The sequence below is a fragment of the Aulonocara sp. 'chitande type north' Nkhata Bay genome, linkage group LG10 (assembly GCF_057382095.1).
Source record: "Aulonocara sp. 'chitande type north' Nkhata Bay isolate Kocher_YH1m ecotype deep benthic linkage group LG10, A_spYH_male_GT1.1, whole genome shotgun sequence".
NCBI lineage: Eukaryota > Metazoa > Chordata > Actinopteri > Cichliformes > Cichlidae > Aulonocara > Aulonocara sp. 'chitande type north' Nkhata Bay.
The window spans coordinates 12,485,194-12,500,708 of record NC_141353.1 but is presented as its reverse complement, the minus strand read 5'-3'; the positions used below and the strand labels follow the sequence as shown (position 1 = coordinate 12,500,708).

The 15,515-nt window shown below is 38.2% G+C and overlaps 1 protein-coding gene across 1 annotated transcript in view; it reads right to left on the bottom strand.

The window, feature by feature from the left end:
- The window catches only part of LOC147320352 (polypeptide N-acetylgalactosaminyltransferase 10-like), an 88,856-nt gene that overhangs the window by 44,110 nt on the left and 29,231 nt on the right, over positions 1-15,515 (bottom strand). The window contains exon 4 of the mRNA XM_086308264.1: positions 11,826-11,992. Within this exon, the coding sequence (XP_086164390.1) occupies positions 11,826-11,992 (167 nt within the window). The remainder of the gene's footprint in view (positions 1-11,825; positions 11,993-15,515) is intronic.

Below are 15,515 nucleotides of genomic sequence, written 5' to 3'. Positions count from 1 at the left end.
AGTTGGTTCTTGTTTGCTGTTCTGCGCCATGTTTAATAGCTTGCAATATTAGTAACCAACCATGTCAACAAAATATCCAAATACACACAAAATAAAAACAAACACAAGTACTGAGGGAACCCATCCACCACCAGAACGTTCTTATAAAGAAAAAAAAAAAGACAAACAAATCACAAGAAAACACATTTGAAAGGCTGTTGAATTTTATAACGAAAATAAATAAAGATAGAGGAAAAACTGAGACATGGTGGAAATCTGACAGATTTCAGCACTCAGACTCTATTAGTGTCACATTTTTCTTTGGCTGGACTCACAGTATTAAAAAAACAACATGAAACAGCATCAGATTCTATCTTGTTGTCATCATTCCAGCCGGCAGAAAAATGGGCCTTCTTTTATTTACTGCTTTATCTTGACAACAAGAGCAACTGGGCAGGTGCAAACATGTTTCTGGTTTCATTCAACAAGCAGCTGAGACTGGCAGGACTGTGAAACCACACTGGCACATTTGGGAATCATTTTCCATCGCAACACAATCAAAATCTGTCAGTGACATATTTCTGCAAACTTAGCAGCAGGCTTCTTGTGGTCAGCTCTACAGTTGCTGCAGGTTGGAGGCTGTACTGTTGCCTGCTGTGGAAGCCCTGCTATGTGACCACCAGACCGCCTCAACATCTGACTGGAGATAGATCAAAAGTCGCTCTGCATAGTTACAGAGTACAGGCCACTCCTTATTTGAAATAAAGTATTGCAGTGATTTGCTCAATTGATCCCATCAGGGAGTAGAAAGTGGGGAAATAATTGGACGATCAATCTACCAATGGCAGGTCTCCATCACAGAGTAGCTGATGTGCAGTGAGATTGTGATACCACTGAATAGAACTCGGGGTTTGATTCTGGCTGTAATTCTGAGACACAAGTCCTTTTCATTCAGAATAAAAATCAATGTCACTGAAAAAAGCAACAGAGTATTAATAAGAGAGCCGAAGAAATTACAGAACAGACTCCTGATGACAACCAACAAGCATTTTCATCAGTCAAAATTTTCTACCTTTATTTGCACTGTCACTCAAAAAAACCTGCATGTGGTGAATCATCAGTCAAACCTGATAAAGCAGCAAAAGAATTTAAAAAGTGACTCTACCAAAAATTTAAGCGTACTTGCACTGTTCTTCATTTTTATGCATATTCACCTGTTGCTTCATGTTCTCTTTTTTAAATCATGTGTCCTGTATTCCTCTGTTAATCTGCGGTCTTCTTGTGCATCTGTCACTTCTTGCATGGTCTTTGTCTTCTTGCCTTGTTAGTCCCCAAACTGTTCACCTGTGCCACATCAACAATCAGACCTTTCTGTATATCTAGTCTTGTCTGCCCCGCTATATTTTGACACACACCTGACGTAAGGCTTAAAACCCACAAATTTAGACTTTGAATATACATTAAGTCACATAACCTTAAAGTCAATGGGACCAACAGGACGGCAGGCATGACATGGAATATTTACTTTATTTATTTCTGTGCTAAATCTATGTCATAGGTACATGTTAGTGTATGCCACTCTTTTTCAGGTTTCCTGTTTTCCTCTAATGACAAACATCTCTGAAACCCTATGATGCAATGCAATCTACACCACAAACTAATGTGTGCCTCCAAAGAAATGTAATTACACATGTCGAGATGTCAGCACAGCCCACAATGACCTGTTCTATTGCGTACTGTGTACTCCTATGTATTTCCAGCAGCTTCTCCACAAGGGGATCAGTGAGAGAGTAGTAATCACTGCCTCAAAATAAGGACTCACAGATGTCAGCAAATTCCTGGAGGGAGACTGAAAAGTATTGGAATGGGCATGAGGGAAAGTGTAAAGAAAAGGAAAAGCTTGAGGGTCAAATATGTTAGCTGCTAAGAGGAAATAAAAAATGATCACAACAAAACCAGAGACCTATGTCCCAGCAATGTATTTCTTTCTTTCATGGCTGACACCATATATTTAATACTGGGGACATAACCACAAGGTCATTAACACATGTTTCATACACAAGCATAAATGCTGGCAGTGACAGTTAGATTAAAAAGACTTTTATAAAGTTCCACTGCAGAAGTCTAAATCAGTCCTGAAGCAGCAGGTAGCTTGGATGAGATGGACGAACGTAATCGAATGTGAAAAGATATCTGGTGAGCAGAGTCCCAGTGCATAAAATTTTCAATCCAAGCTGTAGATGACATCTTACCTTGCCCTACAAACCTTGACTGAAACACTTTCCTGTCCACTCAAACACATCCTGTCCAGCTGCCAAGAAGCCCTAGGGGAGGGTCACTACCGGTTGGACCATCACCAGATGCTAATGGCAATTGCTGGGACTCTTCTCAGCCATAATAATAATCAGGCCCCACTGTCTCCCCATAAAGTAGGTAATATTAGTCAAGGCAGGAGAAACTGAAACTCCAATCTTGAGCTGCCACTGGTTTTCTTTCCACTACAAAAGAATTGCAGAAAGTGACAGAGACCAAACAACTTATGCTTCTCCCACATATCACATCAACATCCCTGCAACCAGACATTGTAACTTTGTTAGTGGCTTCAAACAGCATGCCCTGATAAAATTAACTATGTGCAAGGAAGATTGTATAGCTGAGGTTTTTGAGAGTAAGCTGGACAAGTACCAGAGGCTTTTTGCCAAGACAATGTTGGCAAGGATATTGCCATCCAGTGGAAGTAGACTGGAGAGGCTTTGCAGGTCGCTTTCTCTACAGTTTAAAGCTTGCGGAACATGAGCGGAACGCACAGAAGGTCAGTTATTAGGATTTCAACAGAGCATCAGAAAGAGCTTCCAGGTAGACATGGATCAAGAGGGTAGAGCGATGACGCAGTTTTGCTGTAAGGCAATTCAAGGCTAGGTTTTATCTTCTGTATTTTTCACTCATAATCATGCTTAGAGAGTTTTCAGATAGTTTCTTTATTCAGGTTTCTTTGACAGCCATTACTCTCTCTTATAATAATTTCACTTAATAATTCGAAGCTGCTTTTTCTCTTTGACCATAGAGATTATTTTTGGACCAACAGTGGGAGACCTATCAAAACATGGCAAGTAGTTTACCCAAGGTAGTTGTTAGAATGAGATGAAAAGTTTTCTACTGCATCTGTTTTCTCCACTCAGTAGTCATCGAAAAATAGGAGAACAAGTGGATGACTAAACTCTAAAAGCAATTCTTTCAAGGTTGTAACAGTTCTTGTTTTAAAATTTTTTTTTTTTTTAAAAAGGTAGTACATTAGGGATTTTGGGTTGAGGTTTTAGTACAAGGACACACTCCTCTGCTACAAATGAACATTCAAAGTTTATTAACCCATTATAACCCATTGGTTGTTTGGTTTTAGGTCAAAATAGCGTAAGTCATGAACCAGTGGCAATATTGAAAATTACCAAAAGTTTTTTCAATGATATTATGGACATTACGGTACTTTGTAACTAAAAACTGAAAAGCTATAAACTGAAACTAGAACCACTAACAAACAGTGGGGTGTGAGATCAGTTTCTTAAACATTAATATGTAAATTGTCATGACCATTGATGGGGAAACTCAGTTACACTCAATGTAATTCAGGTAGTTTTTTTTACACATATGCAAGCAGGAAGAGTTGTTTTCTCATATTCCATCTTCATTCCTCTTGGAGATATGAGTTAAATTTATGGATACATTTTTTATTATTATTCCCAATTTCCATGCTATCAAGTAAAGTCATTCAACACTGTATGTCACCTCTCCTTGTGAGCCAATTAGCCCTTTCCTTACAGCTTGTCTGTCATACAACCCTCCTCATCTCCATCTAAAAATCACACAGGCTATCAGGGGCGTCCCATCCAAATTTCCCTTTGGTCCTGCCTTCAAATGCGATTCTGTTCTAAAATGTTGCATCGCATCAGATTCCAGTTACCTACTGAAAAGTTATATTGATGGATATTTTTACTTTAAAATAGTCTCTCCTATCGAAATACTGCCAGATAATAACTTGCATTGATGCACATCCACTTAATCAGAACAGTGTGGCATGTGTAAAGATGATCGATATAGTCTGCATTTATATTCATCAAAAATCTATGTGTATCTGGAGATAGATGTCTCCTGTATATCTGATGAACTCTCCACGAAAGATTCATTTCACCTCTCTAACAATTTGAAACATCTCGGGCCTGTTATTTCTGACTGAAGTAATTATGCTCTCAAAAATGACTATGCAAATTATAAAGAGATATAATTTTTGCTTCACTTACAAAAACAAACATAAAAATAGAACCTAGCCCTAACAAATGCAATCTGTCTTTTTAGAAAGCTTTAGAAAGCCAAATGAAGAGTCCAAGAATGAAAAGCAGAGGTGGGGCTTGACCCTTAGGCTGTAATGGTGACTACAGTTGGAAATAAAGACAGATTTAGGAGCTTTGTTGATTTGATCTAACAGCTCTACATTGTAATGCTTACATATAGCAGACATACTGTACATGCATTTCCTCTCTTTGTCTTCCATAGATTCTCTTCCTTGATCTGAGGAGAACGGAGGCAGCTCTTTGTTCTTCTCTGCATGTGTGTGTGTGTGTGTGTGTGTGTGTGTGTGTGTGTGTGTGTGTGTGTGTGTGTGTGTGTGTGAGTGTGAGTGTGAGAGAGAGAGAGAGAGAGAGAAAATGAGAGAGAAAAAGAGGGAGAGAGAGAGACAAGTTACAGCTACTTTCCCTGCCATGTCTGGCCATAAATCCGTGAAATGACTTGGGCTCCACCAGCAGCATTCATCGCTCATGCTCAACCGCAAATGCTAAGCTGCAAGCGACATAATTCAACCTTTTACTGAGTGAAACCATCTTTACACAGCAGAGGTGAAACTGTTGAACTTTGTTACAGTTGGAGAATTGAATCGATTTCCAATGTTGAAATAATCATGTCGGAATCCATCTGACTCAGTACTTCTAATGATAATGTAACTATATGGACTTTTTATGTTGATTAGCTTTTAGCCTTAGCCACCACCCTTTGGTTACTTAGGTGTGGTTACTTAATCCCAGACATGAGCCACATGTGGACCTATTCTAGGTAAGTTTTTGTGCTCTGTTGTAGTCTAGTATTTTTTGTGGATTAGCATTGTCCTGATGAAATAAGCAGAGCTTATACTAAAGCAAAACAAAAATACCCCCAAAAAAATCAGTGCCGACTGAGGGCCTGACGATCCCGGGCATCCGATTTTGATTTCTGGCCTTGACCCTTGTGTGCAGATATTTCTCCAGATTCTCAGACTCTTCACAATTTTACATTGAAGGACATTATTCAGATATCCTTTAACATTGTTTGGGTGCACATGCAGATTGGTGAACTTCCGCACATCTTTTCTTCAGAGAAAATCTGCCTGTCAAAGATGATCTTTTAGATGAATATTTATATGCTCTGCAAATTACTGCATTTTTTTTTATTTTAGTCACATTTTATACAATTACTGGACTGGACTGGATATACTGGACTGGTAACAATGAGAGGTTGAGAGAGGCAGAGGTTGATTTGCGGGGGGGTCATTTTTGCCCTGTCCTCAACTGAAATCTGAAGAAATGTAAAAAATAGATATAAAAAAATTAAATAAAAAATTAAATTAAATTAAATTAAAAATAAGAAATTCAAGAGAGGAGAGACTGGAGGTTGGCTCCCTCACAATGGGTAAGGCCATATACAAGGAAGGTAACATATGCTTTAGCACAAAATCTGCTTCAGGGCGGAAATTAAGGGAATAAAAAGAAAATGAAGGTGCTGCCTCTTGATGTTTTCACTGCTATTTGATAGCAGGGGGTTATTTCATGGAAATTTACCTTTTCCTTGGAAGGCAGTTAAGTTTTGGCAGTTTCAAAAAAGTGAAATGGTGCTTTCCTTCACCCTCACACCCAATTTCTAACCATACCACTGGAGCTCTTGTTGCTATGATACCTCTCCAACATAAATGCCACCTGACAAAAAGAAGTTATTGTGCCATGAAACAGATGGCAGCTAATGCTGGCGTTAGTGCACAACTCGTGAGAGTTGCTTGGAGGTCTTCTTTTATCCTTTATAACTCTAAATGGAAAAATTTCACAGTGTTAATAGTCCATAAGCTATTTTGATGTCATATGCTGTTTAGTGATTAGATTAGGGTGGACCATTGCAATTTATCAGTTTTCCTGACAATGCTGGAATGAGAATACTGAGCCTGGAATGAGATTATATTTGTTCTATCTACTATAAAAGGCAGAATTAAAAATGAAACTGGTGAATGATGAGGCTCTGTCATATCTTGTAGTGCCTCATAGCAAAATGTTATCCCAATATCATTACTCAAAAAAGTAATTATTACATATATTACACAGAACACTTGTTTTAAAAGTAATACATTTGGGTATTTAATTACTCTCAGGATAAGCTAATTCTTTATACTATTCACTAAATTACTTACTCTGTAAAATGACCTCAACAAACTGCCTTATAATTACCATTTAACAATATAAACCTATAGGCTATGTTCCTACACACAAGTAAAAATCCTTATTCTAATGAGGACACATATATGATTTTTCTCAGTTTCTGTATTACACAAAACCGACAGCACAAAGCAAAGATGAAAACTAGCACAAAGAGACTTCAAAGCGATTCACCACAGTGATTCTACTATAGAAACATGAACAGGTAGAAATGGAGCCTGCAGCCTGACTGCTCATCAGTTTGTTACTTGTTGACGTTAAGTGTCTGGCTGTTGGGCTTCACTCAGCATTCACTCAGCTTTGTCACTCTGGGTTCTTGGCTAGCTTAGCATGCTTTCTAGCTACCTTAGCATGTTTGTGATGGTGCTTACAGGGAACAGAAGTTGTGTAACTCTAACTGTTGTGCAACTGTTTGCATTCTCTTCTTTTTGTGCAATTAAAATAAAAGTAATGTTGATCTCCACGCTGTCCAGCACTTAAGTCTAACATCACTTCTGGGTCCAAACTCCTCTTCAATTCCCAAACTCAAACACTACGCGATCACTGAGACAGAAAAAAAAAACAAAAAACCTCTGAATTCTTTCATCTTTAATATATTGATCACTGCGGTTGCTCTACCAAGTGTAACAATAAAGTTTTAACATCCAGGCATCCATGAAAATTTATGAAGTTTAACGATTTAGCTTATTAGTTTCCATCTAAAGATGATATACAACTTCTGACTGAGGGATTTGTGAAAACTAAAACGTACAGCTCTGCTATCACTTTGGACATAAATGAAGACAGAAAACTAAGCAACAGTGATGTTTGTAGGGTTACTGAAGTTAGGCTAGCTAATAATAAGGGTGTGTAAAGTGGTGGCGAGTTAGGATAATATAATAAACACATTAGCATAGTGAAGCTAGAGGATGAATGCTAACTTTTTTGAGCTATGATTAAATGCAATTGCATGGTTCGCATGGCAGGAAAAAGATGCTGAAAACACACCAAATTTCAGTCAGGAGAACTGAAATAGTCCATCCACAATACATTAATATACTGCTGCATGGTTTGAATTACATGCTATGAAAAACTCCTGATCCTCAGCTTCATGTATCCATTCAAATCCTTGCTAGCCTCAGAATGATTCCTTTCTGACCAGTTCAAATATTTAATGTCTGGCAAACCATGAGCAGATGGGCTGTAGTTACTTTGTAGAAGTAACTAAAAACTGGGCTTTAAAACGTACTTCAAATTGATAGTGATGATAATAAAAACCCAGAGAGGCCAACAGTGATCACTGACTACTTTTAGGGCCTTGTTCAGATTAAATAGAACAAGATACAAGCGTTAAAACACGTTAAAAAGACAACATCCTTAATCCCTAATGAATGCAGTGTAGTTTGGCCCCAGAAGCAGGGATTTTACGTCTTCATTTAACAACTGGATTTTCCTCCTCTGATACACAAACTGAAATCAGATGATTGTAGCCCAAGTGCAAGAACCAATAAGTGGGATTGAAAGGCAAGCAGGCTCACAATTCCAAGGAACTGGACTACTGGGAACTACTTGTTCTTTGCTGGATTTCAATTATATGACCACGAATTCTTTTACCTTTTACTTCTAGTTTCTTCAAATTATATACATATATAAAATATGAGCTTACCACTCATATTTGAAAACTGGTCAACGCAAAAGTGACTTGGAAGACTGTAAACAACTACAAACATCTGCAGCAGACTGATAAGAGAGCGATAATCTCATGTGGAAAATAAGGCTGAGGGAGATCCTTTAATGATTGCATTAATATAAACTGGGGGTCATTTCTATAATTACAACATGTGTAATCTTACACACCTTGCAGGCAAACTTCAAAGTGTTAAAAATAACTGCCTCCTCATGTTTTAATTTGCCTCAGGATAACTGTTACAAGAAATGCTGGTACAGACTGAAGTAACCACATTAGTATGACTGCAGGCTCTGTAGCTGCCGTTAAGCATAGAGAGGTAACTCGGCATCAACAGAACTCACCTGGAGGGTTTCATACCATCTGTTTGTGAGTGTGTATTTTATACCTTCATGCAGACTGATTGGCTACTATTTGGTGAATGAGAATTAGATCCCCTTGTATTTCCTATCAATTTTCAAAACAGGAAGCCGAAAAAAAAAAGCTATAAGGATGAGTTAACTTTGCCTTTCTACGCGTCTTAAAGTCATACTTGTGCTATATACAACCTCATTAAACCGGCTAAAAACCCTTAAAGTAGCTCAACCTAATTTTTGCAAACTGCTACCAAAAATAGTTTCAGTTTTTAGATAATTGTTATGATTATTTTTAAATGTGTATTATTACTAAAATTATCATTGTTAACCAACAAGTGGACAGAGCTGAACTGTTTTATTCCTTCATTCAGATGAAAATTGGTGATCGGAGAATAACTTCCACATCCTTTCCTCCCACTCAACAAAATCATAAATTATGTATGTGTGTGTTGTTGTAGCCTATGACCCAAACGTGATGGGAAGGATTTGAACATCATTTTAACCTTGTTCAATAATTGCTTTTTTAATTTTACCACACTTAAGTTGGTGAATAAAAAAAGAATATAAAATGAGCAAACCTTGCGTGGGGAGTTTGATGTGAACAGGTATCACACACCCCGGACTGTGATTTGACTCACACTTTTCATTTTTTATTCATTTATTTTGTTTGTGCCTTCTTTAGGAACACTTTCTCTTATTTTTAAGTGCCATGTTTACCACACAAATCCTCAAACTTACTTTATACTCACTTTAACAATAATCAATTGACATTCATCCATACACATGCGATTACAAAACACCTGACGTGGGTATCATTGATTCATCCTCCATTTTTAGTTTGAGTTATTTTTGAGCTTCATAAAATTAATGTGTGAACCAGAAATTAATAACTACCTTATAAGTCTGAACCACACTTACTTCAGACTAAATGACTTTTCCTCTTCCTCCTCTCCATATATATTTTTTTGTATACGAGGGTTTAAAGCTTGACACCGTTTCATGTGTGCACAGAATCGGTCCAGGATTACTCTCTTTGACATTGTAACACTACTCAACCAGAAACCTGAAGCAACTGAAGTTCACTTTGGCCTCATGCCTCTTAAGCCTTAATTGCTGCCAAACTCATTTCTTTCATCAAATGACAGTAGTGGTTAGAAGGAACGTCAGAGCAGACGGTCTGCAGAGGTTAAAACCCTTCCCCGTGGCTGTGTAATGTTTTCCCATCAATCCTGATGACATGAGTGCTCACACCCATCCCATTTTTTTCCCTTCACAAAACTAAATTTTTTTTGCTTCCCACCTGTCAGGTTGTGTGAGGGGAATGATATAGGACACATTTAAGGTCTTAGCTATTCTATGTTTTGTATGTATCTATTACATCTTTTACTTCAAAGTTTACTTCACTGGATTGTTATAAGTCAATTTAAAATTAAAAACCAATTTACAAGGGCTTCTAAGAGACAGTCTTAATGTACTGCTTCACTTATTCAAAAAAAAATTATCTTATCATATCTTTTTTTCTGAATAGCTGTATCACAACAAAACACCAGTATGGTTTTTATTGTTTAGCCATTTGTTTTGGAACACAACTTCAACATGTATCAAAACAAATGGATACTGATCCATCAATAGCTTTATACACAATGGAGTTTGTACAGCTGCGCATCTGTAACATTGATTAGCCAGACTACACCAAAAATAAATAAATAAATAATAAAACCACAGGGCCTTGACAGAGGACCTCGTGGAGCGTCTTGTGGGTAGCTTGACCCTGAAAATGGAGTGATTTCAGTTTCTGTTTGCTTTTTGGATGTTCAGCTGCTCTGGCTTCTTAGGTTACAAGGAAACAGCGCAATCACAAATATGTGTGTTGCATTATTTATGAGGACATCTTGATTTTGTTTGAAAAAACATGTTCCTGCCAAACTGAAATTAGGACTACTGATGATTTTGAATGGTTCTAATTATGTGTCATCTTTTGGAAAACTCGAAGGCTTGAAATCCACTCAACATTTAATTTACCTATACAAATATTTGAGCACAATAACACTTTTGATTGAAATGACTTAAGCGTCCAGAAACGTGAACATTGAAATCGTTATTGTTTCCACTCCACTTGGCAGCAGCAGGAGGAGGGTTTAGTCTCGGAGCTCTGATGGGTGGTAACCTTTAAATGAGTCTGAGGCAGCAGAACATCTCATTACCGTGGAGACGAGAGGTAAACACATCCTTCGACGAAGGACCGTGACAAAGAGCGCTAATTAACAAGGAGTTAAACACTTTAAAAGGCCTGATGAAAGAGTGAGAGGAAACACACAGAAATGCATACACAGACACACACACAGACACCTTAATCTATGCGATGATAAGCAGAACACATTTACCGCAAATAGCTGTTGAAGAAACATTCAAAGCCAAATGTATACTGCTAATCCTATGCCAATTATAAGTTTAAATGAAGACATTCTATAAGAATGTAATCACAATCATGTGTTAACCTTATGTTGTACGGGTGAACAGATGTTCATTAGGAACAGGAACTATTCGGTATTTGCTGGGAACTACATCAATGCATAACTGAGGTAGAGTTATGACAGTAGAACAAATACCAAAACACTGTTTGGTTGATCTTTAAGATGGAGTGTCTTGCTCAAGGAAGCTGCTTTGCAGCCTTAAAATCTTCAGGATATTATCTGAGAAATATGTGAAAACATAACATTTCAGACAGTTGAGGGATATCGTGATCTCTAACCATCTCATCTAACCAGCATCTTTATCATCTGCTTTATCATCTTTATCATCTGGCCTTTCAAAGAAGGCTAGTTGGTGTGCACACTCTGACCAAAAATACAGAAAAGTTATAAGAAAGTATCTGTTACATATAGTCTAGAAAAAGGAACTGGGGACAACATCTCGACTCGATACTCCCATTCATGTGTTAAAAAAGGTGAAAGATTGTATGTAAACTCCCAAGTTCCATGTTTCATTCCCATGCAGACAAGTAAGATTGAGGGTAGGCTTTTTACCAGATTAGCAACTTTTACAGACATCTTTTCATAGACAGATTTTTCTCTTCAGTTCTAGAAATATTTCCGGGTTTTCTATTATTTTTTCCATGTGGCACCAGGCAGGTTTCTAGAGCTTTTTTTCTCTAAAAGAAAATGAAACCTTCATTAAAATACTGCATTTACTGCACGTGTGAGAAATATGTAAGAAACAAAGTCAGAAAGAGGGCAAATCCTTTCCCACAGCACGGTATATCGGGCTTTTACAGCTTAGTGTTCTTTGTAACCTTTCAGAGTTTAGAGAAACTCTCACTACCTTTGTCACTGAAGTCATCCACCAGTATGACCTCTGTGATGAGCTGCGGGGGAGAGCGGTTGAGCACACTGTGAACAGTCCTTAGCAGAGATGACCAGCCCTCATTGTGGAAAGGGATGATGATACTGGTGTTGGGAAGCTTTTCTGCATACAGCTTCTGTCTGCAGCTAGACACACACACACGTACACAGACAAAATAGAAATAGATGTAGCACACTTGCAAATACATATATAAACACAGCGTATTCAAGAAAGGACAAGAGCATCTTATTCATATCCTGCATACTGCCTGGAATCATTCTGTTTTTTCTTTTTCTTTTTCTTGCACACTTGTCTCTTCAGTACATCTCAGGTCACAAAGAACATGTATATATATCAGCACTCAAATGAGTGTGTATGGGCATGGTGAGCAGATGGCAGCTCTACTCATTTCACTGAAATACAGGTGCAATTTTCTCTGAAAGCTCAACTCAATTCCCTTTCTATCATCTGCTATTACAGAGACAATTGCATTTGTTCACCTCTTAGTAAGAAGAAAACAAAGAACAGCAGAAAACAATTTCAAGGACTGCTTTCCAATACACTCCAGACATAGTAGTGGTGGACAAGCAGACGAAGACGACCACAGTGATAGACGTAGCAATACCGAAAAACAGCAACATCAGGAAGAAGGAACACGAAAAGCTGGAAAAGTACCAAGGGCTCAGAGAAGAGCTCGAGAAGATGTGGAGGGCGAAGGTAACAGTGGTCCCAGTGGTATCAAAGCACTCTATGGAGTGACCGCAAAGCTAGACGAGTGGCTCCAGCAGATCCCAGGAACAACATCCGAGACCTCTTTTATGGTTGAATGTCCCTTAGTAAGGAGGCAAGTTTTGTCCAAAACCCGACATTTTTGCTAGCCATCAACAAGCTGGCATAATTCTGTCTGAATATTTGGCCACTCTTCTTTTCAGAATTGGTAGATTATTTAAATTTGAGGTTGGAGCTTTGAGAAGAGCATTCTAGAAGTGTAATGCTAGCCTGCAAGAATTTGAAGGCAGTCATTTATTATTCCATTTATGCAATGTACCAGCACTACTGGGTGACAATTTGCAGAGTTCTGGAAGTCTTCCCAGACATAGTGACACATCCACATAACCTGTAACCTGTACTCATCAGTTGTTTGAACTGATGAGCTTGGAATCAGCAGTTGTTTAAAAATGTCTTGAAAAGACCTTCCAACCTCATGTAAATTCACAATTCTCCTTCTTAGATCTTCACTGAGTTCCTTTCGCTTTCTCATTGTTCGAAGTATTAGTCAATCCAGTGAGAACTATCAAACAAGTCCTTATCATGCTTTCAAAGACAAATTAGTTTTTATGGTCATGATCATGATCACTAAGGGGATGTTAATAGGCTTTGGCCTTATCAAAAACACTGTAGAACTTTCAGCACTATTTAATTAAACATTGAAGTGAAATAAAAGTGTCTAAATTCTTTTACATTTAACAGAAAAATGAGACATCAGTCTATATTGTTACAAAACTAATCTTAATTTTGAGTTTTTCTTTTGGAATACTTTAACTGCTGAGTTTAACAGGTTTTAGTCTTTGAAAGAAAAGGGAAACAAAAGACCTAAAGTCATATCATGTGGAACACACAGTATGAATAGGGAAAAACAAGGCTGTGTTCCACTGCCTGTCAGTAATTTTACCAGCCTTGTTTAGTCAGTGAAACAGAAGCATTAAGAACTAGAAACCTTTCCTTTAACATACCAAGCAGTGACTGTGCAAGTACAATAGTTAGGCACTGTGACAGGAACGCTTTAAGTTAGTTACATCTAATAGATTGTGATGAAGCCGGAGCCTCACAAAAGTGACCGGCTGAGCGAATCTGACTATATTCACATGTTTATTTTGTGTTCTTCTTCTTTTTTTTGACAGAGAAACTTCAAAGTAAATTTCATGTCTCTACTGTTAAACTTCATCCATCCAATAAGAGCTTCTTTCATCAGCTCAGATTTACAAACATCGAAAATTTGGTCTGCTGTTGGTCTTCAGGAGGTATTGTGGACTTTACATCAGAGATTGTAGTGTTATATTCATTTTTTCACATTTACTTTCATGATGTTTTAAAAGTGCAACCATCATTTTAGATCAATTGTTTTTGAAGCTTTTTGGTTAAAGCCAATGATCTAATCTTTAATTGAGAGTTGCATAAAAAAAGGTTACAAATTTGTTCTCATCATGTATATTTACATGGTTGTCATGTGTTCCAAGGTAGTCATGTGATCAAAGAGAATAAACTGGAGCTAGGATGACAGCTTTGTGACATTTTCTAAAGCAAAGACCTTCAGATATGCTGCTAAATACATACTTAATTACTCGTGTCAAGAATGTCACCGACACGTTCCTCCTGTATCAGGGACAGTTGAACTTAGAGCAGTTATCAGCTGGCAACATGTGCTCTGACGATGGGCTGCAGCTTCCATCTTGTGCATTAGCATCGCAGCAAGAGGCAGGACCCCTGCAGAGGTGTTAATCATAAGAGGACAGTTATATTCCTGCTCTGACAGAGAGAAAGTGTAAGTGTGTAGTGAACTGTGTCAGTCGATCAATGTCTGTGTTGAACATCAGCCTGCGTGTTATTCATTCAAATAAGAACACTGGGAGACAGGCAGGCTGACTGATCGACAGGCAGCTGGCCGACGAATCTTAACAAACCTTGTCCAATTCCACAAGGGGAAGGAGTAAGTGTGTGCTTCAATTAAATCTTTTCAGTGTGCAGAAATCGAATGTGTCAGTCTCAGGTCTGGGACTGGGTGACTCTGGGGCAGTGACAACATGCCAATCACTAAGAGGCAGACGGTGCCTATAGGGCAGACCAGGTGGAGGGGTTGGGTACAGGTGTGTCTGTCTGATTGGTCACACAGGAGTGATGAATGATGGCAGCCAGTTGGAGCAACACCAGTAATCAATGACACTCCTTCATTTAAGATATTACCATGCTAATAATTCAATTACAGCCCCACGAAACCAAGATGACTGCAGCAGCTGTCATGTAAACACCTGAAGTTTTTATGACCTTCCTAAATCTAAACACACTTCAAACATAGTGATTTCAAATCGGAAGAGAGTGTTCATAGGTATGAAAGTAACTGTGAATAGTATCAGACTAAATGTGGTCGCTCAGAATACAGAATAAGTACCTGTGTAAGGTGTACCTTTACTCGTTCTTTCTTTGTGTAGATCCACACCAGTTGGATTTGGAAATAAAGTGCATACTTGCATAAGAAATTAGCTTACTATGCGGGGATGTTTTGTGATGATAGATTCACGTTTAGTATAAGCAGGAAAACACAGGTCATCACAAGAGATGTGGCAGGTCAAGGAAAGAACGGCTTCTACAAACACTAAAAGAAAGAAACAGTCCTTGTGGAAAGCAGCTTTGAAAGCTTCCTTTCAAAGCTGCTTTCCACATGAAGGAGGAGGAAGGGTCAAGAGTCAGTGGAAAGTTCTCGTCAGGTAAAAGCAAAGCTGTGATTAAAGGTCTTTCACAATGCCAGTCTATGCTTGAAGGAAGCACACAGTTCACAGGAGTCTGGACAGGTTCTTGTTTCTTTCTCTCTCTTTTTTTAAATTCCACTTTTTTCTTGGTGTACCAAAGCCCCAGAAGTAATCCCTGACAAACACTAAACCAAACATGCTCCCT